Here is a 20,641-nt window from a genome sequence, read left to right as displayed (position 1 = left end):
AGAGCGCAGGATGGAAAAGCGAGGGACTAAACAATCGAGGGAAAAACAATGGAGGAAGAGCTGCCACCTTGCCGTTTTCGGATATCATCGGCAGCTTGGGCCATCCGAGTTATATTACTGCCTGAGGCAATAAGCCGTACTGTCCCAATCCGTGATTTCCTTCCCGTGACTCTCGCGTGTCTTTCGGCGCGTTCCGGTTCTGCTTCCAGGGAGGAATGACCGACGAGCGATTCTTGCAGGGGGAGATTTCTTTTGAGACAGAGGTATCATGGAGACTCGCTGATCTTGTCTCCCCTGGTCCAGACTTCTTGTCATGACGAGGATCCTATGTGTGGCCGAGAAGCCTGCCATTGCCAAAGCCGTGGCCCAGCACTTGTCTGGAGGCACATTCCAAACAGTAAGTGGCCTCCAACAGGCATTGTAACGTATCGCTGAGGTAGATGTAGAACAATGTAACCGGCAATCGATATGTGAAGAACTATTCGTTCGATTTCAACTTCGGGGGCACGTGGGGTCATTGCAATGTCACCATGACCAGCGTCCTCGGGCATCTGACAGAATTGGAGTTTGCGCGAGAGTACAAAAGCTGGCTCTCTTGCCCCCCGGGGGCCCTGTTCGAGGCTCCTGTTCGCGAAGCCGTGTCTTCCGTACGCAGCCTAATCATCTCGAATCTCCGGATGTTGAGGAACTAATCCGTCAGACAGGACAAAACAGCTATTGCAAGGAATATCCAGCAGCAAGCACGACAAAGCCAAGCTCTGTTCATCTGGACGGATTGCGATCGAGAAGGTGAACATATTGGAACCGAGATCCGGAAGCAAGCGAAGGAAGGAAATGCTCGCATCCTCGTCAAGCGGGCCAGGTTTAGCAATACCGAGAGAGCGTAAGTTGTCGCTCAACTGGTTGCGAGGCGAGACTGACCCGCTCATACAGCCACGTCCTGGATGCTGCTCGCTCGCTGATAGAGCTTGACGATCTTCAAGCGAATGCAGTGGCCGCGAGAATAGAGCTTGATCTCCGCATCGGTGCCGCTTTCACTCGTCTTCTGACTCTGCAGCTAAAGCCATTATCGAGTGCTTTGGAAGATACCATCGTAAGCTATGGTATTTGACCATCTTGGTGCGATCTCTGCCGGTGGAGCTTGCTGATCGATGTGTAGGTTCCTGTCAATTTCCCACCCTGGGCTTTGTAGTTGATCGCTATTTACGAGTGAAGAACTTCAAACCTGAGACATTCTGGGGCATTAAGGTCATGTTACAACGAGAAGGAATCAAAGTGAACTTCCTGTGGAAACGTGTGCATCTGTTCGACAGAGCCGTCGTGACCATCATGCTCGAGCGGTGCCTTCTCGCCAAACTGGCCAGGGTCACCAAGGTCAATCAGAAACCCACCAGTAAATGGCGGCCCTTGCCGTTGACGACGGTCGATTTGCAAATGATGGGCAGTCGCTTCCTTCGCATGGACAGTCAGACAATCATGAAGGTATCGCCACTACCAGCAACTCTCAAAGTGGACTACGCGCCGCTAACCACGAGCGTCAGGTTGCCGAAGCGCTCTATACGAAGGGTTTCATCAGCTACCCACGTACCGAAACCGACCAATTCGACAAGGCCATCGATTTGAAGAAACTGGTCGAGAAGCAATTCCCAGACCAGAACTGGGGCCAATACGCTCGAGAGTAAGATCAATAATTTCACAGTCTTGTTATTATCTTTATGTTCGCTGCTGATAGGGACATTGCAGTCTCTTGGACGGCGGCTTCCGAACCCCACGAGCCGGCCGCCATAACGACCAAGCCCACCCTCCCATCCACCCCGTCTGCTGGGTCTCCCCATCCGCCCTCAGCGCCGACGAGAAAAAAGTGTACGAGTTCGTTGTGCGCCGCTTCCTCGCGTGCTGCTCCGAAGACGCCAAAGGCCAGTCCACGGAGATCGAAATCGAATACGGCGACGAGATGTTCCACGCCAAGGGCCTGCTCGTCCTTGAACGGAACTACCTGGACGTCTACGTCTACGACAAGTGGGAGAGCAGCCAGCAGCTGCCGAACTTCCAGCTGGGCGAGCAGTTCGAGCCGACGGAGGCCAAGATCTTCGACGGCAAGACCACGGCCCCGAACTATCTGACGGAGCCCGAGCTCATTGCGCTGATGGACGCCAACGGCATCGGCACCGACGCCACGATGGCCGAGCACATCGCCAAGATCAAGGACCGGCACTACGTCGCCGTCAACACGCGCGGCGGCGGCCGTAACGCCGTCAAGGAGCTGATCCCCACGCAGCTGGGCATCGCCCTGGTCGAGGGCTACGACAATGTCTTCGCAGGGATGCCGAATAATCCGTCCCTGAGTAAGCCGTTCCTCCGGAAGGAGATGGAAACCCGCATGCGCGAGATTTGCGCGGGATCGCGGGTGCGGCAGGAGGTCGTGCAGGAGAGTCTGGATATGTACCGCGAGTACTTTGTGCATACCAACCGGCGCATCAGCGCGCTCAAGGATGCCATTCGCAAGTACCTTCCTAACTGAACCGGTGGCTGTATGGGCGCATCACTGGAATTGCTTTTGGTCTGTGGGCATAGATTGGGGGGAAGTATAGGAACATGATACCCTGGGGCAGGATACGATTGTGCATGTCGAAAAGGCGGCATTTTGATCTCGAATATATGTGCTTTATCGTTGTATGGATGCGATGCCGTTCTAACAATCAAATACATGAATGTTTAGGCGTTCGAATACACAGAAGCTGGTATACAGGGCGGTCGGAAGCACAGAAACAAGATGACAACAACACTAAAGGACAGGAGCTTTGACAATCTTTGAGATTTGTTGAATAGCAATCCCGATTGACACCTTTTGAGCACTCTTTTAGGTGCCCTTCTCCCGCCCTGAAACGCCTTCTTGCTGCCGCCACGAGTGTCGCATATCTCGTCTGGCTTGCATCCAGCTCGAAACCAAACCAGGTCCTTTTCCAACAAAGCCCCCGTGGGAGGCCTACACCTTCCAGAATGAACTGGTGTAATTACATCACATGGTTCTGTGTCGCTTGGTTAAGAACATTTTGTTGGACTAGTTGAGTAATAGAATAAGTCAAAACGAAAAATGATGTCAATAGATTTATGATACTGTGTACCAGAGAGATATATAATATTAGTTCCTTATGACTAACCACAGATAGATACACCATTACTCTCACCATGGATTTGCCATTGTCCATTTAACCTCGGTTGAAGCATCAACGCTTGCATTCACCCACCTCTACCCTAGCCTTGGAATGATTTCAACTCTCCCCCCCCCCACCCACCCTTTTCACCCCCCAATGTCCTTGAGAAAACCAGACAAGCCAGACTACAACTACGCCAACTGCTTTCCGAGCACAGCACCGTAGTAGACCGTCGCACCAAGACAAACCAGATTAACCAAGCTGGAGATGCCATGAAGACGGCCGAACTTCTTGTTGAGAGCGACCATCTCCTTGGAATGGGGAGCCGGATCATAGCTCTTCTTGCCATCGCGAGTTTCTGCCACCCATCGTCAGCAAAAATGCCTGGGGTCAGGTACTGACAATCAATCGTTGCACATTGCACATCTTACCCTGGTGCTTCCTCTCGCGCATGACGTTGACCGTCATCGGACGCAGGACGGTCAAGTTGACGAAGCTGGCGATGGCGACGGTGGCCATGGACAGGAGCGTGCCGCGGTTCTCAGCTTCCAAAAGACCGGAGATGCCGTGCAGCTGTCCCGCCCGGCTGGCTGTCAGCGCCACGACGACAGGGAGCGCGGACTGGAGAGAGAAGTAGATGGGGAACGTGGCCGTCTGGAGCTGCGCGAACTGCGGACGGGGCAGGGCCTTGAACGCAATGACTCCCGACACGAAGGACTTGATTCACTCGTCAGTTTGTTGAGTTGGGCTATGGTAGTTGGCATGGTATGCCCACCTGATAGATCTGCACGCCCAACAGGGTGCCGTAGCTGTAGACCTTTATGTTAGCGGATCTTTCGGATAGACATCTCGCTTGGTTCGGAAGTACGAACCTGAGAACGTGGTATGGGCGGGGATCAACCATTTTGTCGCTTGCTGTGTGAAGTGATAAATATCTACACTTGTGAGGAAAGAGGAAGGCTTATAGGTTGTGTAAGTACTGAAGAGCAGCTCTCGGATTCAAAGGGCCGGGGAATACAGATAGATAAGTTGCCTGATGCATTCTAAGGCGGGCGCGGGCGGTTGTTCTTATTGCCACCCCATCCCCTCATCTTACCGCCCCTCCGCCCCTCTATTTCCACCTCCACCCTCCACCCTCCAGCCAACACACAGTCCCCACGCACTCATCCCCGAATAAGCACGCACCCTCCCCGGGCATGATGTCATGTGCTTTCGCGTTCCGCTTCCGTCCCAAAGGGGAAATATCACGCGTCTGCCTGTTCACCAGCTCGACCACTTTGTCTGCCTACGCTTCTGCCGAAAGCACTTAAAGCTTCGTCGCTACTCGCCAATCCAAACATGTAATTGTGGCCACACAACCATGGCGGACAAAGAAGCAACAGTCTATATCGTGGATCTGGGGAGGTCCATGGGGAAGCGATACCATGACCGAGAAGTGACCGATCTCGAATGGGCCATGCAGTATGTCTGGGACCGTATCACTGGGACGGTATGTATTTTCCCAAAAGTACCCTTGAAATAAACTCATAATGGTTTGCAGGTGGCCACCGGACGGAAAACAGCTGGAATCGGCGTGATCGGGTTCAGAACCGACGGTGAGTCTTACGAAGCGATGTTGCCAACGCAGACAAGACTGATGGTTCAAACAGACACCTCTAATGACTTGGAGGATGACGCTGACTTTTCCAACATCTCCGTGTTCTCGGGCATTAAACAGTGAGCGCTGCTAATGCGATGAAGAAGTCCTTTGTCTAACCCTGTCAAATTACAGGTTCCTCATGCCTGATATTCGAGAGTTGAGTGAGAAGATAGTCCCAAGTAAAACCAACAAGGGTGACGGTATATGCTCCCACACTCTCTGGTCTGATCTATCGAAAGGCCTGAGGCTCTGACTGACGAGCTCAGCTATATCTGCCATCGTGCTCGCGATCCAAATGATCATCATACATTGCAAGAAACTCAAGTACAAACGCAGAATCGTCCTAGTCACCGACGGCAAAGGACCGATGAATACGGATAGTCTCAGTGAGATCACAAAAAAAATCAAGGAGGACAATATCGAACTCATCATCCTGTTCGTGGCGGATGCTCCTCCTGCCTCTATGATGTGTGCTAACCTCGTTCTAGGGGCCCTGACTTTGATGATCCGGACTACGGGGTAAAAGAAGAAGACAAGGATCCGCAAAGGGTAATTCCCCGCATCAGAGGGCGGGACAATCAGACTGACACCGGTGCAGGCAGAGAATGAAGCGATCCTGCGAAGTCTAGCCGAAGACTGCGACGGAGCCTACGGAACCCTCGAGCAGGCCGTGGCGGAGCTGCAGATCCCGCGAGTCAAAAGCGTCCGAGTGACCGCAACCTTCAAAGGGTTCCTGCAGCTCGGGAACCCAGAGGAATACGACACTGCGCTCCGCATCCCCGTCGAGCGATACTTCCGCACACACGCCGCGAAGCCTCCATCGGCAAGTCAATTCGTGCTACGCTCCGACCTCGCCGCTTCCCAGGAACAACCCGAATCCTCAGCCACCGCGGCTGCTGCGGCGCAAGAGTCCCAGCCAACGGATGGCAACTCTTTGACGACTGTACGCAACCTCCGAGCGTATCAGGTACCCGACGAGGAAGCCCCGGGTGGGAAGAGAGACGTGGAGCTAGGCGATCTCGCTAAGGGCTATGAATATGGGCGAACGGCCGTGCATATCAGCGAAACCGACCTCAACATCACGACCCTCGAGACGTTTGCAGCGCTGGAGCTGCTAGGCTTCATTCAGAGCGATCGTGTACGTCACCCTATGCCCAGCACAAATATGCCCAGCGAGACTAATGGCTGGGAGCTTTCCAGTACGACCGATACATGCACATGTCGACGACAAACATCATCATCGCGCAGCGCGCGAACGACAAAGCCGCGCTGGCGCTGTCCTCGTTCATCCATGCGCTGTTTGAGCTGGAATGTTACGCCGTGGCGCGCCTGGTCGTCAAGGAGAACAAGCCCCCGATCGTCATCCTGCTGGCCCCGTCCATCGAGCCCGACTATGAATGTCTCCTGGAAGCGCAGCTGCCCTTTGCGGAGGACGTCCGCACGTATCGCTTCCCGCCGCTCGACAAGGTCCTGACCGTGTCCGGCAAAGTGGTCACCCAACATCGCAATCTACCCAGCGAGGACCTGATGGATGCAATGGAGAAATACGTGCTGGGCATGGAGCTCAACGATACGGATGAGAACGGGTAAGCCCACCCACCGAAACCTGGCAGGTTAGATACTGCAAGCTAACACCCTCCCCCCTCGCTCGCTCTCGCAGAGAACCAGTCGACACACTCCCGATCGAGGATTCCTTCTCTCCGATCCTACACCGCACCGACGCAGCGATCCGTTTCCGCGCCATCCACCCCGACAAACCGATCCCCCCACCGTCAGAAACGCTAACCAAGTTCTCGAAGCCGCCCCAAGACCTGGTCGAGAAATCCCAGCCACAGCTAGAGAAACTCATTGCCGTCGCCGGCGTGAAGAAAGGTTTGCCACCAACCCAAAAATAAAAACCCCCATCCCACTAACAACAGTATAAATCACAGTACCCCCCAAAGCCAAGGGCCGCAAACGCACGCGCGAGACCGAGAAACCCCTCTCGGGGCTGGACGTCGACGCCCTGCTCCACCAGGAGAAGCGGGCCAAGATCTCGCCGAACAACGCCATCCCGGAGTTCAAACAGACCGTGGCGCAGGCCGAGAACATTGAGGTAATCAAAGAGGCCGTGAAGCAGATGAGCGCGATCCTCGAGGATCAGATCCGCCATAGCTTGGGCGATGCCAACTACGACCGCGTCACGGAGGGCCTGGGCACGATGCGCGAGGAGCTGCTGGCTTACGAGGAGCCCGCGCTATACAACGACTTCCTGCGGCAGTTGAAGGAGAAGGTCCTGCAGGAGCGGCTGGGCGGGGACCGGCGGGAACTTTGGTGGTTGATCCGCCGGAGTAGGCTGGGGCTGATCGACCGATCGCAGTCGGATCAGTCGGAGGTCACGGAGGAAGAGGCCAGAGCATTCATGTCTGCGAGTGCTGCCAACTAGGGCGGGCGGTGCAGATGGAATGAATAATCAACAATTAGATTCACCTCAAATATGTCACATGGATGCCATGCTCGCTGGGTGCTTACTATATTAGTACAGTGCAGTAGACGATGAAAGTTATCGCTATCAAGACGACAACTAAAACAACCAAAAACAAGATCCGCTAAAACTGACGAGACAGATAACCATGCCTATGCAAAGGTATCCACATGCAAAGCTCCAGATTCTGGTGGAAAAGACAAAGCTCTGCAACCCATCCCCACCATAACACATTACTATACCACCACGAGTGAAATCAACTCAAGAAATCCTCCCAATCCTCTTCTTCCCAATATCGATCTTATCCCCCAACCTAAAGACCCAAAATTAGCAGACCATCCCAAAACACAACACCCAACCCCCCACCCCCAAAAAACAGAAGAATGGGAAAACAAACCTAGTAGCATCCTCATCCGTCAACTTCAGCAACTCATTCTGCACGACCAACTCATTATTAATCGCGACCCCCAGCTCCTTCTGTCGATGCACAATACGCATCAACTCCTCCACCGCCCCATCCTGATCCTGCATCATCTGTTTCTGCAGCTGCAACACCCCCGAATTATCCAGCTCGCGGGTGCGCTCCGTCTCCCGGCCAAGCACGCGGCCCGCCGCCCGCACCGCCTTCTTCCCTTTGGCGGGAATATCCATCAGCGCCTCCTTGTCCGCGAGAGACGCCACCGCGGAATCGATGCGGCTCTTGGCGGCCATCGCATTCAGCAGATCCTCCAGCCCGTCTTTTTCTTTGCGTGCGTTGATGAGCAGGTCGCGGCGGCGGCGGATCTCCCCGTCGCCGAGACGGGGAAGACCTTCACCGGAGGAGGAGTTAGCGGTGGAGGACGAGGCGAAGTTCTTGAGGCCCGCCTCCAGCGCCCCGATCAGCGACCCCGCGCGCACCAGACTGGTCTTCGCCCGCGCCGAGCTCTCGTGCTGTCGCTGCGGCGTGGTCTCCTGGTCGCGCCGCGTCAGGTGCAGCCGCGCGTCGTGCAGGTGGCCCTTCATGTCCCGGAAGCAGTCGAGCCATAGGGTCGGGTCTGTGATGGTGTTGGTCGTCGAATCGCCGTTGATGGAGGTGATGCTGCCGGGGTCCGTGATGGCGGCGTGCAGCCGCGCGCTCGTCGTGCTGCTGCTGCTGTGGTGGTCGTTGTGTGTGGAGTTGGGGCCCAGGCTTGGAAGGTTGAGGAATGCGCGCCAGGCGGGCGAGTTGCGCCAGCGCGGGTCGTCGGATTCGTTGATGGCGCGGAGGTAGGTTTCTAGGCCTTCGCGGCGGGATTCGCGGAGGGTGGCGTTCTTGACGGTCGAGGAGAGCCAGGATTTCGGGGGCAGGGGCGCCGGGGGCGCGGCGTTGGTTTGGTTCAGGAGGGTGGTGTGGAAGGTGGTGAAGTCGGAGTAGCGTTTGGAGATGGTGAAGGAGCGGAGGGGGAGGCGGAGGGTGATGTTGTAGATGGTGAAGGGCGGGGAGGTGGTGGAGATGCTGGTCGTCGGGATGGCGATCTCTACTGACGGGGCCATGGTGGATTGTATGCAGTGAATCTTAAAGCGGTGGTTGGTGAGATGGAAACATAACTTGGTGGAGGTATGAGTGAACACTTGAACTGAGCAGTGGTGGTGAAGTGAAGATAAGGAAGCGGTGGAGATGAAGCGATGACGATAATGGGTCTAATTCTGCCGGGTATGTTTGTTGTGTTTGGCAAATGCTAATTTAGTGGCCGGCGATCATCGGCCGCATTTGGATGAGTATGAGGATATCATGGATAGTCCATTGAAACAACCATAAATGAAATACCAAATTGCAACAGGGTATCTCGAGAATAAATGCAAATTAGATCATCTTCACTCCGTCACTTCCCTCCAGAACTCGCGCGCCTGCAACAAGTCCCGTTGGCCGTAGTACTCTCCCACCACTGTGATGACCATATCCAACATCGCGCGAATCTGCAGCGCCACCTCCGACGCAGCGCTGTTGCCGTCTGCATCGTTGGTCTGCACCTCCTCATCAGCGGCGCCATCGCCTCCAAGCTTCGCCTGTAACCGTGCCTTGGCAGCTTCCAACTCATCAAGGTCAGCTTGCGGCGCGCTTGCGTCAGCGTCAGCATCCGCATGCGCATTTGCGTCTGCATCAGCATCCCGCATCTCCAGATCAACCTCAGCCCCATTGCCTGTAGCAAAACCCTCTCCCTCTGCCTCTGCCTCTGCCTCTCCTTCCACATCACCCTCCTCCTCATCCTCATCCTCACCACCACCAACACCCCCCTTCTTCCCATCCTCCACCTCCACCTCCCTCATCCGCCCCAAAACCCTAACCGCCCTCTTCCCCAAATCCCGAATCTCACCCACCTCCTCCGTCCCCAACTGGCCCACCTCGCGACACCGCGCCAGCAAGCCCCACGCCCACGCGGCGATCCGCCGGACCTTGACCTCGTCCCCGCTGCGCACGTTCTCCGACATCACCCGCGCCATGATGCCCAGCACGCCGAGCACGCTCTCCATGTCCATGCACGCCAGCTGCACCGTCTGCGGGTCCACGGCCAGCAGCAGCCGGCGCCACTCGCGGCGCGCATTCCGGGAGTGCCGCGGGAGCGAGATCGGGTGGTCGTGGTCCAGCGCGGCGATGGCGTCCGGGGGAGGGGTGCATTTCAGGATGGAGCGGAGGAGGAGGAAGCGGTGGTGCAGGAGGGTGTAATAGGTTGATTGGGCGGGGAGGATTTCCATGTCGGAGGGTTGTTGTGTGTGGGATGGTGTGGTCGCTGACGGGCCGGTCGTGGGGTTTTGGCTAGCGTTCGTGGGGACGAAGTAGACGCCGTCTTGGTAGATTCCTTCGCGGAGAGGGGGGGGGGAGGTGGTGGTGGTGGTGGTCGTAGTTGTGGTGGTAGCGGTTACGGCAGTAGTAGTAGCGGTAGCTTGAGGATGTGGGTGTTCTGTTTGGTTCGTCGTGTCGTCGCTGACATCAGGGTTGGCATTCTCTATTGCGTGCGAGGTCGTGGCTGGTGGCGCATTGAAAAGGAAAGGGAGGGAGTTGGCTTCGGACCTGGAAGGTTATATTATCATATGTCAGTCTCACACACAGCTTCAGGTTACTAGACCAGCCCAGCAGGCTTCAACCTACCGGACCATTCGCAAATATTCCAATCCATCTTCCGCCGGTCCGTAGAACAGCTCGTCGTCGCCGGCGGTGTCGAGCCCGGGAAAGGCGCTTTTCTGTCCATATACGGGATGGTTGCGAGGGCGCTCGTACGGCGTTACCGTCCGCGGCGTCTCGTCTTCATCTCCCTCATCGGCGTACGAGGCGCGAGATCGTTTCGCATAAGGCGAAGCACCCGATGCTGAGATGGACGGTTTGCGTTTGTCGGGCATGTTGGACATTGCTGTTGAAAGGCGGACTTGGGATGGAGGGAGAATTAAACGCGGCGCTGATGATAAGATTCCGCCGGAGAGGGAGCTTGGGCCACCCGCAGTTTTCCCTCGGCTCCGAAACTTACTTAGAACTACTCCGTAACACGCAACTACCCCCTCATTTGTCACCTCTGGTAAACGCTACAAAAAAAAATTACCACAAAGCCAAATAATGAATAATCTCGTCACTCCATTATATTGTTTTATCCATTTTGGATCCGGGTCTAATCTCGTCTCGCTCGGTCTTCGTCTAAGGGCGCAGACGCTGGGGGTCACGAGGGAACAACGAAGTCAACCGGACGTTTGGCAAGCCCAGGAAGAACATGACAATACGGTTCAGACCCAGACCACCACCGGCGTGGGGAGGACATCCCTGGCGGAAAGCAGCGAGGTAGTCCTCGAAGCCCTCCGACTTGGGGTCGAGCCCCTTGGCGACCATGGACTCCTCCAGCTCCTTGATGTCGTGAATACGCTGAGCACCGGACATAATCTCCTCACCACGCATGAAGAAATCATACGAGTTGGAGAAGCGAGGGTCCTGCGGGCAGGCCTTGGTGTAGAAAGGACGGACGGCCATGGGGAACTTGTCCAGCACGTAGAAGTCGGTGTCGTACTTGTCACGGATGATCTGGCCCAGCTGCTTCTCCATCGCCGTGGTGAAGTCGTTCTCGAAGCGTTCCTGCTCGGAAACATCCACACCAGCCTCCTTCAACAACGCAACACCGTCCATGTAGTTAAGACGCAGGGCCTTGCCATCCTTGGGCAGCTTGAAGTCGCCAGCCTTGGGGTAGGACTTCTGGATGATAGCGATCTGGTCCTTGTAACGCTCCTTGATCTCAGTCAGGATGAAGACGAGGAGGTCCTCAGCGAACTCCAAGACCTCGTGGTAGTGAGCGCGGAAAGTCTTCTCGAAATCGAGACCGGTGAACTAAACACAATCAGTCGGAGTCATATGAAATAGAGATGAAGAATAAGTACCTCAGTCAAGTGTCTGTGAGTGTTGCTGTCTTCAGCACGGAAAACGGGAGCAACCTCGAAGACGTTCTCCATATCACCGGCGATACACATCTGCTTGTACAATTGGGGGCTCTGAGCGAGATATGCGTTTCTCTTGAAGTACTTGACCTCGAAGACGTTGCTACCACCCTCAGTAGCAGCACCCACCAACTTGGGGGTGAAGATCCACCGCGAGCCGCTCTTGATCATGTACTCGGTGAACAGTTGGGCCACACCGCTGGAGATCCAGGTGATAGCCTGGCTGGTCTCGGTCTGGAGATCGAGGACACGGTTATCGAGGCGAGTCTTCAGGGTAACAATGGGAGCGCCGTCCGCATCGACCTGGGGTCCTTCCTCCGTCGTCTCCGGGGGCGGTCTCTCGGCATCCTTGACCTGCATAGGAAGCATCTGGGCGGCCTCGGAGATGATGTAGACCTTGCGGATGTGCACTTCGTGGTCGCTCAGGGTAGCGGAGGAGATCGAAACAGCGGGCTTCTTAACGATACCAGTCACCTGGACGATCGAGTTGACGTTGAGACCACCGGTGAACTTGATCATCTGTCTCGAGATGGGCTCCGCGGCCGCGATGACAGCCTGCAGCTTCTGACCCTGTTGTCTCAGCATCAGGAAGGCAAGCTTGGCGCTCTGCACACGGGCATTGTCGACACGGGCCACCACCGTGATTTCCTTCTCGTAGTGCTCGTCGGTGATCTCGGAGAATCTCGTCGCGGGGAGGACATCTTCGGAATCGGGGAGCTTGCCGTACAGGCCCTTGGCAGTGTCGTTGGCTTCGGCGGCGGCAGCCTGAGCCTTCTCCTGGGCAGCGCGCGCGGCGGCCTTCTCGGCCTTCGCCTTCTCCTTTGCGGCCTTCTTGGCGGCGCTCTTGCTGGCGCTCTTGGTGGGCTCCGCGCCCTCCGCGGCGGCGTCCGCGGCGGCGGCGGGGGTCTCCTCGGGCTTGGGGCGGGTGGGCAATTCGGAGTCAGCCATGATCACGGGTGTGGGCGCGATGAGGATGTGGTGAGGGGAGAAAAGAGGTGCAAAGCGGTAAAACCAGATAAGAGCATCGAGCGTCGCAGAGCTCCAACTTTCTCTTTTGAGTCACCCCGCCCGACAACCCCCGCTGCCCTAAACCCTAGGAGGGGTGATCACCTGATGCGGCGGTGACATGTGCATATAGCGCTTATGTAATGTGTATAGCATAATCAGCCAACTTAAATGAAGTAGTTCAAGTATACCTTCAGAAACCAGCCTGCTATTTAAGCCCCCCGTTTACCTTAGGTCCTGTCCAGTATAGCGGTATAATTTTTATTCAAAAAGTGAACAGTTTATATGTATAAATGTCTAACAAATCCGTCGCTAATCACACCCGGGGGCTTGTGTGGAAGTCTATAGATACAAAATATATGCAGTTCGCTAAGCATGTTCATGATAAACCCAAGCCAGCTTACTCTTCCTTCATGCCCGCCACTGGGAGCTCTTGATTCCCCACTCAACTGCTTTGCGGACGTTGTCGACAATGGTTGTAGGGGTCCATGTCGCTTCACCGCCACTGTAAACACCAGTTCGGACGAGAATGGAGTGCCACTTGCTACCATGTCCGCTGCGGTAGCTGTTGGCACCGCAAATGTCCGACTCCGGGTTGTCACCAATCATGTAGACATTTCTCAAGGGCGGCTGAACATTGGCGCCAAACATACGCTCCCGGTTGCGCAACAATTGACGCTCCGCAAACTCGTATGTTCCTTGATAAGGTTTGCCAATGACGGTCTTCTTGAGCTTCACACCTTTGTCGGGACCTCCGGTCACTGCCGTCCAGATACCCTCCAACGCTTCACGGAATCCGCCCTGGCCAAGACGAGGCAGATGGTAACTCGCAGCCCACCATAGGTCAGGATTCGAGAAGTACAGGTGCGGCTGGCTGTCCTGTAGGTAGCCATGGTTCGGAAGATCAGTCCGGCCGTTCTTCTCCGAAAGCGTTCCGATGACACCCTGCGACGAGAGCAAGAGGTCGGTTATAATCTGCGCGTCCAGAGCCCAGTCGCGCGGGTCATTGAAGACAAAGATCGCATCGATTTTCAGCCCCTTAGTCGGGTCACTGGGGTCTTTCGGGTTCGGCAAGGGCTTGGAGATCTTTTCGTAGTAGTCCTTAAACGACCGAAAAGGCCAGACGGCTGGGTTTGCCATGTAAATGTCGCCAGGGGTCACCACATTCTTGAAGCCATACTGATGTGCCACTTGGCGACAGCGGTCGCCCTCTCCTCCCACCACCAACACACACTTGTTCTCCAAGGGGCCTGGACCCTCCGTCCCATGCACCAGCTCCGCGAAGGGCGAATGACTCTGGACGATCAATTCGGCGTCCAGGGAGACATTCAGCTTCTCACTAATCTCAGCCACTCGCTCCGTTTCGTGCTTTCCGCCGCCGTTTGTCAGAAGAAGGAACGGGATGTTCTGCTCCTTCAACAAAGCCAATGACTCAGCTGCTCCGGGGATGGGCTTGGAGGATCGTAGGAGGACGCCATCAATACTAGCATTGAGTTAGCTCGTCTTCTCCAGTCTCCAATTCTCTCTATCTCACTCAAACGCGAAGGCGAAGTCGGGGATGTTCGCTTGAGAGCTGACGGTCTGGATAGCCCGACGACCGGAGCCTGCAGTGATGTACGACCGGGTGGAAGCACGCTGGAGCAGCGCAATGGACCGCCGGAGGGAGGTCGATTGCATGATGAACTGGTTGTAATATCTGATTTATAGCAAGTGAGAGAAAACAAGGAGAAAAATCACGCTCAATGGTTGTGCACCTTATGAATCCGAACGAACAGGAGGAGCAGTGGAGGACAAGCGGAGAGCGAAGGCGGAGAGAATGCCGGAGATTCCCTTATCGCTCAAATGATATCATCAAATTTCTCTCCTCCGCAATTCCCGCTCTTCACCATCACAGCAGGCATAAACAAACATCGAATTTCACACCATTTTTTTTTTTTTTTTTTGGCATTTTCAAGATTGTTGAAGAATAAAAACACATACATATAGAGGCTACTATGGAAAGACCTTCCTTTATTCATCATGGCCGCCTCCACGCCGCATGAGATCTATCTCCCCACGGAGATAGTCGTGCAGATTATGTCCTATGTCTCCAACACTCCAGATAAAGCAGATCGTCGACAGGCAACTCTCTATGCGTGCTGCCTCGTTTCGCGACAGTGGTACTCAGCCGCCATCCCATACCTCTACGAAAAGCCCATACTTCGCTTCGGGTCCTCCTTCACCCGATTCGCAGCCACCATCAGCCCTCCCCTCCATGTCGCGCGCAAAAACAAGCTGAAGCTCGGCTCATACGTGCGCCGACTCGATCTGAGCGGCCTCGTCCATCACAGCTCTCCCAGCCTAACAGCCAGACTACTGGGCAAAGTGAAGGAGAATCTAGTCGTCTTCTCTGCACCGCGTGTATCATTTGCGTACGCTATCCTGCCTCCTAAAACCCATCTAACCGTTCTCATCTTACCCCACAAACTAACACACATCGCAACCAACGCACAGAATCAACAGCCTCCCCGCCCTCTCTAAATGCACGAAACTGCAAAGCCTGGACCTCTCCCTGGTCGGCGACTCCTTCCCCTTCCTCGAATTCAAGCGCGCGCTCAGCCACCTCACCAAACTGACGACCCTCCGCCTCCCGCGCACCCACCACCTCACCCCTCCACCTCCATCCACCGCACCCTCCACAGCCACATCCGCGATCCCGTGGCCCCCGCGCCTCCAGAACCTGCAGCTCACCGGCGACTTCACGGCCAACCCGGCGCTAGCGCGCTACTTCAGCTGGCCGGCGGCGCTGACGAGCCTGATCCTGAAAGACTGCAAGGACCTGGACGACTCGCCGCTGACGACGCTGCTCCTCAGCGACCCGACCCTGCCGGCCGCCACGCTGCGCCGCCTCAAGATCGACCCGTCCAACCGGCTCCCGCTCACCTTCGTCAACCGCCTGCCGCTCACCCTGCCGGATCTCGACTACCTCAGCGTCCCCGGCGACGCCGTCGACTTCACCTTCTTCGAGACCCTGGACGAGCGCGCGCAGCTCCTCCGCCAGCCCGTCGCCTGGCGCACGCTCGAGCTCGACCGCCCGTGCTCCGATGACACCGCTGCGAGTCTCATGTACTTCACGCCGGGGACGCTCGTGCACGCGCTGCAGAACGGGCTGGCCCACGTGCGGGCCGTGGGGATCTCCGAGGCGTGGGAGTTGAAGGGCGAGGAGGTCGATGAGATCGATGCGGTATTGCGGAGTCGGTTTTCCAAGAAAAAGAAGCAGCAGCAGCAGCAGCAGCAGCAGAATAGTCAGATTGGTGTCGGGGGAATTCCGTCACCACCTACATCTGTTGATGAGGAAGAAGCTGTTGATGACGATGACGATGCCGACGACGACGACGATGATGATGATATCGGTGTCTACTACCTCTGAAACAAAACCCCCTTTCCGAACATAACATCCAAGATTTCCCCCCGATATAATCCCCTGCCACACACGATGTGTTCATCTATCTCAAGGCTCCACGAGTCTGCACACGAAGCTCGATGCATACGACATGTGAAATATATACCCTGTCCCTCATCTTCCCGAACCCACAATACAAACAAATACACCCGACACTATAAACAAATATATCCAACACTACAAACAAATCCACCCCACCACACCAGAACTATACACCCTTCCAAGAAAGGAAGACGAAGAACGACGACCAACACCCGAAAAAGTACCATACGTCCATCCAAACCGTCTCTGCCTTCGTCACCCACCGTCCCTAACATCTGTTAGCATTCGCTTACCCTCTATTCGACCTTGGATCCCGCATTGCCACAGACCAGAAGATTTGATTTCTAGTTGCCTCGAAAAGGGTTTACAGTATAGCTGCGTATAGTATGTGTGTATGTATACTTGTTCGTTTCGGAGCCTCGACGACTCCAGCTTAGTGCTTATGAGAGATGAAGAAATTGAAGATAACTCTCGTCCTAACGATATAGAGCTCGCTCTCTCTCCTGGCTATACCCCGGTAAACTACACACTACTGTAAATTTCGGACCCGTTACTGGGCTGGGATTTGCAGCCGTCATTAATCCATCGAGTACTACTCTCAGGTAGAAATTAGGGACGCGAATTGTGAAACAAGTTAAATGAGGATCTCAGGACTGAGAGGATAGAACATGGAAAAAGAATTTGAGATTGGTTGCTGTCACAGAACAAAGTGTCAACAGCAACTAAGGGTCCACGTGACGTGATCGGTACGCCTACGTATCAAGAATTTTGATCGCATCTAAACTCAACACCAGGATTCTAGAAGACGAAGGAAAGAAGAAGACATTCGGATTGAGGTGGAATATAAAGTAGAAAGGTTCAGGGGGGAGAACAACAACGTAGAGAAAATATAGTAAAGAGAAGACTTCAAAAATCTCATAATGCAGGACTCGTCGCCAATTAGATGCGCGCCTTTTCAAGAACATGCCTCCATTACAAAAAGTTTACACAACACAACTGGCCACAGGCATTTAAGCAACGGACGCAATCACAGCCGGGGCAACGCCCTCTTCCTCCGCCCGGACGGTGATCTTGGTCGTTACTCCAGTCTTGCTGGAGAAGGCCATCTTGATTAGTGCAGCCACCCGGCCTCCGGTCACGGTCTTGCCGAACAGTTTCAGGGTATGCGTGCTGTTGCTGAGCGCTACATCGGTGCCCTCCAAAGGCTGCAATGAGAGAGTTGAGATAAGTTGTTCCGTAGCATCTGTCCTGCAATTAGCATCTGGATCGCTCTCAGTTGACTGTAAGGGAGTATGTGCTTACCGGCAATGCCCTTCATGTTGCTGAGCTGAAGAGTCTCGCTGACCTCCTCTCCGTTGGCACCCGTCTGCTCCCATACATGGTCGAAGCTGCCGGCGAAAGTAGGAATAACATAGTCGCTGCCCGTAAGGTCCAAGTCTTCGACCTGGTATTCGTCCTCGTATCCAGATTCCTCCGCCTCGCCAGTGGTGGGGTCGATCTCTTTGCTGGTGAACTTGAGAGTGTTGGTGAACGAAGAAACAGGGACACTGTGCTCGCCAGCAAGCTTCTTGAATGTGACATAGACAATACCAGGCTCGTTGGTAGCAAGCTTGGGGGCAGGAACAATGAACTCCTCTTCCAGAATGTCTTCCTCTTCTGGAACTGTGACCACGGTCACGTCCTCCAGAACGGTATCGGGGAGAGTGTTCTTGATATCGTACTGCAGAACGATGTGCTCCTTGAAAACGTGCTTGACAGCGGTCACGACATACTCAGTCTCGCTTTCCGTAAGTTCAACGGGAGCAGAGGACTTGAGCAACGTGCCATACTCCTTGAGCTCGGGGATCTGCATGAGCTGCTCGGCGTATTTCTGGGTAACAGCCACGGTAGCCGCCTCAGCCACTCCGTTGGCCTTGCTCTTCGGGGGCCCGGTGGTGGGTGCCTTGAGCGTGGGTGTCGCGCTGGTGAGCTTCTTCGTCCGCTCCTCAGCCAACGCTTGTTCTTGTGTGACGATCGGGATCGTGGAGACGTCAAAGGCCGCAGCAAATGTTTGCTTGTCGTTCGACGTCACATACATGACAAGTTGGTGCTCGAACGTCGACAGGGAATACATCGATTCTGCAATCGTCAGCGCACAATTCGAACTTGACCGCGATATGCCAGGCAGGACTTACCATTGCTGATGAACTGGGAAGCCTTCTCATCCTCCTCGCTCATCAAACGCAAGTTCAGAGCGGCGCGATCACGGACTTCATCATCAACATCATCCAAACAGCGGGTGAGAAGAACGGAGACACTCGACTTGACCTCGGGGTCCTTCTGGCCAACGCCAAACTTGGCCAAAGCGGTCACGGCGGCAGCCCGGACAATAGCATTCTCCAGAACGACGCGGTTGTAGATGTAGCGGATGTACTTGGTGGGGTGGGACGTCTTAGGGCCTTCCACACCGAGCAGGTGCAAAATTCTCACGGACAACTTGGTGAATTCGCAGTCCTCAATGAACTCACACAGATGCGCAAGAGCTTGAGAAGTAATTAGTCTGGGTCACATTTGCAAACACAAAGGGAGAGCTCACCGTCTTCCTTGCTTTCAGGGACGAACTTGATGAGGTCGAACATGCTCTCAACGACACTGCGCTTGAACTCATATCCACCCTCATCCCTCAAGATACCGCTCAAGAAGGCCAGCATACCGGCCTGCTTGCTGGGGAACTTCAAGCAAAGGGTGCGGATAGCCTCAACAATCGTAATCTTGAACTCATCAGTGATATCAGCCATGAAACCGGAGATCTGCTTCATGAGGCGGTCGACGCTAGCCTCATTGCCCGTCTTCAGGAGAGTAGTGATGGCGAAGGTAGCGATGGAGCGGTTAGAGTTCGAGATCAGCGACTCGATATCGGGGTTGCAGACGTTGACCACGTGGGGCTTGAAGGAGGCGAAGTTGTGGAGAATGCGGATGGCCGCAAACTTGGTGATCGCGCGAGGCGAGGATAGGAACAGCTGCAGGACGTGAACAGCCTGGGAAGCTTCCGCGTCGGAGACATCGCGCATATCGCAAATGGCCTTGGCCGCTTCGAAGTTAACCATCTCGTGCTTGTGTCGGAGCCAGCCATCAAGCATCTGCATCATCGGTTTCCGCAAGCCAGGGTCCTCCTCCGCCAACTTGGCCGCCAATCGCACCAGAAGAACAAGCGCAGCAGGGCTCTTGACCACCCCGGCCGCACCATACTGCTGCACCATCTTGACGAGGGCCATCCGGTCGTGGGAGCGCATCTGGTACAGGAGTCCGATCGCGTGGTACTGGGTCATGAAGTTCGACTGCGAGATGGCGTGGGACTGGGAGCTGCCTCCGAAACCAAGGAAACCGGTCGACTGCTTGCCGCCAGACGCTGCCTCCTGAGTCTCACTCTGCCATCTGCGAACGACATCACGCGCGATAGGGAGGAGGTGGTAGGATGAAACCAGGGCTGCGGAGGAAACCGACGGGGTCTTATCAACGATGGCGGTCTTGATCAATCGCTCGATACCCTGCACGGTGGTGGCCTTGATAGGTTCGACAACGGTCAGCTACTTCCTTTCATAATTCAGAGTATAGGGTCTGCGCCTACGTCGATGATGCGGCACAAGGCACGGATGGCGTTCGCCCGGTAGAGGACATCACTGCCCACAGCCGTGTCCTTCATGATGATACTGGTCGACATGATCACATCCTCGGCGGTGTTTGCCAATTCCTTCAGGATCAGGTAGACCATTTGCCGGAGGGAGGGGTCCTTATTCTGGAACAGCTTCGAAATGCCGAAGAACAGGGTGGTGGCCTCGTTCGTGGGGAACTGCTCCCCAGTGAACAGCAGGACCGCGATCTTGGTCAGGAGAGTGCGGCATGTTCGAGGGGATATCGGGGAGGAATTGAACAAGCGGGCTGATCCAACGCAAGTGGTGCGAGACCGTCGTCAGTAAACGATTATCGAGGTTGAATGCGACGGTTGCAGGAGTGTGTAACACAATGAGAGGACTGAAGAGGCTCACCATCTTGAAATACGGAGGTCCGGTCCAACTTGATCATGGTCTGGTCGGCGTCCTCATCTTTCTTAACGTAACTCATGATGGCTGATGGGCTGCAGGGATTGCCGCAGCAGCAATGAGATTATATTGCGGTCTTCAAACTAGCAAAGGGGGAAGCCCCGTAGGAGGTGAAGGTGGTTGATAGTGGGTGGGGTGTGTGGAAGGATGGATCAATCAATGGTGGCTTTGAATAAGGGCGGGTTTCGTATGACGGTTCGGACGTTGTTCAAGCGGTGGATTAAGCACTACGGCGCCCTCATTATCCTTCCAAGGAGGAAAGAAGAGACAGAAAAGAAGGAGCTCAAAAGAAAGCAATTAGCAAGTGGTGCCCGTCCCGAGGGAGAAGTCGCGAAGCAACAGGGACAATTAAGAGGGCAGAGGGTGGAGGAGGTGGAGGATGTTTTG

The 20,641-nt window shown here is 55.1% G+C and overlaps 8 protein-coding genes across 8 annotated transcripts; 3 read left to right on the top strand and 5 right to left on the bottom strand.

Moving 5' to 3' along the window:
- The first annotated feature begins 169 nt into the window (after positions 1-169).
- On the top strand, positions 170-3,011 carry BO82DRAFT_330715 (DNA topoisomerase 3). Its single transcript, XM_025633111.1, has 7 exons — positions 170-397; positions 447-647; positions 705-883; positions 934-1,103; positions 1,160-1,482; positions 1,542-1,678; positions 1,744-3,011. The coding sequence occupies exons 1-7, from the start codon at positions 314-316 to the stop codon at positions 2,519-2,521; spliced, it is 1,872 nt and encodes a 623-aa protein (XP_025494206.1). The 5' UTR covers positions 170-313; the 3' UTR covers positions 2,522-3,011.
- A 290-nt stretch (positions 3,012-3,301) lies between these two features.
- On the bottom strand, positions 3,302-4,172 carry BO82DRAFT_352393 (DUF4149 domain-containing protein). Its single transcript, XM_025634674.1, has 4 exons — positions 4,028-4,172; positions 3,931-3,964; positions 3,587-3,872; positions 3,302-3,513 (listed from the first exon to the last, which is right to left on the bottom strand). Exons 1-4 carry the CDS (start codon positions 4,057-4,059, stop codon positions 3,347-3,349), a joined length of 519 nt encoding a protein of 172 aa, XP_025494205.1. The 5' UTR covers positions 4,060-4,172; the 3' UTR covers positions 3,302-3,346.
- Positions 4,173-4,473: 301 nt separating this feature from the next.
- Positions 4,474-7,268, top strand: BO82DRAFT_352391 (ATP-dependent DNA helicase 2 subunit KU80). Its single transcript, XM_025634673.1, has 10 exons — positions 4,474-4,644; positions 4,696-4,750; positions 4,805-4,871; positions 4,927-4,994; positions 5,061-5,229; positions 5,283-5,343; positions 5,393-5,932; positions 5,995-6,380; positions 6,455-6,666; positions 6,726-7,268. Exons 1-10 carry the CDS (start codon positions 4,516-4,518, stop codon positions 7,217-7,219), a joined length of 2,181 nt encoding a protein of 726 aa, XP_025494204.1. The 5' UTR covers positions 4,474-4,515; the 3' UTR covers positions 7,220-7,268.
- Positions 7,263-10,633, bottom strand: BO82DRAFT_381883 (uncharacterized protein). The gene is made up of 4 exons (XM_025637889.1): positions 10,365-10,633; positions 9,104-10,286; positions 7,656-8,752; positions 7,263-7,571 (listed from the first exon to the last, which is right to left on the bottom strand). Exons 1-4 carry the CDS (start codon positions 10,619-10,621, stop codon positions 7,520-7,522), a joined length of 2,589 nt encoding a protein of 862 aa, XP_025494203.1. The 5' UTR covers positions 10,622-10,633; the 3' UTR covers positions 7,263-7,519.
- Positions 10,634-10,808: 175 nt separating this feature from the next.
- Positions 10,809-12,689, bottom strand: dps1 (putative aspartyl-tRNA synthetase Dps1). The gene is made up of 2 exons (XM_025638519.1): positions 11,630-12,689; positions 10,809-11,579 (listed from the first exon to the last, which is right to left on the bottom strand). The coding sequence occupies exons 1-2, from the start codon at positions 12,632-12,634 to the stop codon at positions 10,902-10,904; spliced, it is 1,683 nt and encodes a 560-aa protein (XP_025494202.1). The 5' UTR covers positions 12,635-12,689; the 3' UTR covers positions 10,809-10,901.
- A 413-nt stretch (positions 12,690-13,102) lies between these two features.
- On the bottom strand, positions 13,103-14,459 carry BO82DRAFT_330698 (putative HAD superfamily hydrolase; the record flags this gene model as incomplete). Its single annotated transcript, XM_025633110.1, has 2 exons — positions 14,226-14,459; positions 13,103-14,174 (listed from the first exon to the last, which is right to left on the bottom strand). Exons 1-2 carry the CDS (start codon positions 14,366-14,368, stop codon positions 13,103-13,105), a joined length of 1,215 nt encoding a protein of 404 aa, XP_025494201.1. The 5' UTR covers positions 14,369-14,459.
- A 180-nt stretch (positions 14,460-14,639) lies between these two features.
- BO82DRAFT_30276 (F-box domain protein) lies at positions 14,640-16,194 on the top strand. Its single transcript, XM_025632137.1, has 2 exons — positions 14,640-15,102; positions 15,185-16,194. The coding sequence occupies exons 1-2, from the start codon at positions 14,711-14,713 to the stop codon at positions 16,098-16,100; spliced, it is 1,308 nt and encodes a 435-aa protein (XP_025494200.1). The 5' UTR covers positions 14,640-14,710; the 3' UTR covers positions 16,101-16,194.
- Positions 16,195-16,845: 651 nt separating this feature from the next.
- On the bottom strand, positions 16,846-20,624 carry BO82DRAFT_381880 (coatomer subunit gamma). The gene is made up of 6 exons (XM_025637888.1): positions 20,201-20,624; positions 19,783-20,093; positions 18,751-19,717; positions 18,350-18,697; positions 17,478-18,293; positions 16,846-17,418 (listed from the first exon to the last, which is right to left on the bottom strand). Exons 1-6 carry the CDS (start codon positions 20,274-20,276, stop codon positions 17,186-17,188), a joined length of 2,751 nt encoding a protein of 916 aa, XP_025494199.1. The 5' UTR covers positions 20,277-20,624; the 3' UTR covers positions 16,846-17,185.
- Positions 20,625-20,641: the final 17 nt, after the last annotated feature.

The sequence above is a fragment of the Aspergillus uvarum genome (assembly GCF_003184745.1).
Source record: "Aspergillus uvarum CBS 121591 unplaced genomic scaffold BO82scaffold_13, whole genome shotgun sequence".
Classification (NCBI taxonomy): Eukaryota; Fungi; Ascomycota; class Eurotiomycetes; order Eurotiales; family Aspergillaceae; genus Aspergillus; species Aspergillus uvarum.
The sequence above is the reverse complement of the archived record's forward strand: the minus strand, read 5'-3'. Positions and strand labels throughout refer to the sequence as shown.

Bases quoted from the DNA above. Each gene is read 5' to 3' on its own strand.
- BO82DRAFT_30276 (XM_025632137.1), top strand. From the start codon at position 14,711: ATGGCCGCCTCCACGCCGCATGAGATCTATCTCCCCACGGAGATAGTC. The intron at 15,103-15,184 runs GTACGCTATCCT...ACCAACGCACAG, and splicing joins GCACCGCGTGTATCATTTGC to AATCAACAGCCTCCCCGCCC.
- BO82DRAFT_381880 (XM_025637888.1), bottom strand. From the start codon at position 20,276: ATGAGTTACGTTAAGAAAGATGAGGACGCCGACCAGACCATGATCAAG. The intron at 20,094-20,200 runs GTGAGCCTCTTC...GCGTTGGATCAG, and splicing joins GACCTCCGTATTTCAAGATG to CCCGCTTGTTCAATTCCTCC. The intron at 17,419-17,477 runs GTAAGCACATAC...ATTGCAGGACAG, and splicing joins CAACATGAAGGGCATTGCCG to ATGCTACGGAACAACTTATC.
- BO82DRAFT_330715 (XM_025633111.1), top strand. From the start codon at position 314: ATGACGAGGATCCTATGTGTGGCCGAGAAGCCTGCCATTGCCAAAGCC. The intron at 398-446 runs GTAAGTGGCCTC...AGGTAGATGTAG, and splicing joins CTGGAGGCACATTCCAAACA to AACAATGTAACCGGCAATCG. The intron at 1,104-1,159 runs GTATTTGACCAT...ATCGATGTGTAG, and splicing joins AGATACCATCGTAAGCTATG to GTTCCTGTCAATTTCCCACC.
- BO82DRAFT_352391 (XM_025634673.1), top strand. From the start codon at position 4,516: ATGGCGGACAAAGAAGCAACAGTCTATATCGTGGATCTGGGGAGGTCC. The intron at 4,751-4,804 runs GTGAGTCTTACG...TGGTTCAAACAG, and splicing joins GATCGGGTTCAGAACCGACG to ACACCTCTAATGACTTGGAG. The intron at 4,995-5,060 runs GTATATGCTCCC...TGACGAGCTCAG, and splicing joins TAAAACCAACAAGGGTGACG to CTATATCTGCCATCGTGCTC.
- BO82DRAFT_352393 (XM_025634674.1), bottom strand. From the start codon at position 4,059: ATGGTTGATCCCCGCCCATACCACGTTCTCAG. The intron at 3,873-3,930 runs GTGGGCATACCA...GAGTGAATCAAG, and splicing joins TGGGCGTGCAGATCTATCAG to TCCTTCGTGTCGGGAGTCAT. The intron at 3,514-3,586 runs GTAAGATGTGCA...GATGGGTGGCAG, and splicing joins GCGCGAGAGGAAGCACCAGG to AAACTCGCGATGGCAAGAAG.
- BO82DRAFT_381883 (XM_025637889.1), bottom strand. From the start codon at position 10,621: ATGTCCAACATGCCCGACAAACGCAAACCGTCCATCTCAGCATCGGGT. The intron at 10,287-10,364 runs GTAGGTTGAAGC...ATAACCTTCCAG, and splicing joins GAATATTTGCGAATGGTCCG to GTCCGAAGCCAACTCCCTCC. The intron at 8,753-9,103 runs GTGACGGAGTGA...CCGTCAGTAGAG, and splicing joins CGCGCGAGTTCTGGAGGGAA to ATCGCCATCCCGACGACCAG.
- dps1 (XM_025638519.1), bottom strand. From the start codon at position 12,634: ATGGCTGACTCCGAATTGCCCACCCGCCCCAAGCCCGAGGAGACCCCC. The intron at 11,580-11,629 runs GTACTTATTCTT...GATTGTGTTTAG, and splicing joins CTCACAGACACTTGACTGAG to TTCACCGGTCTCGATTTCGA.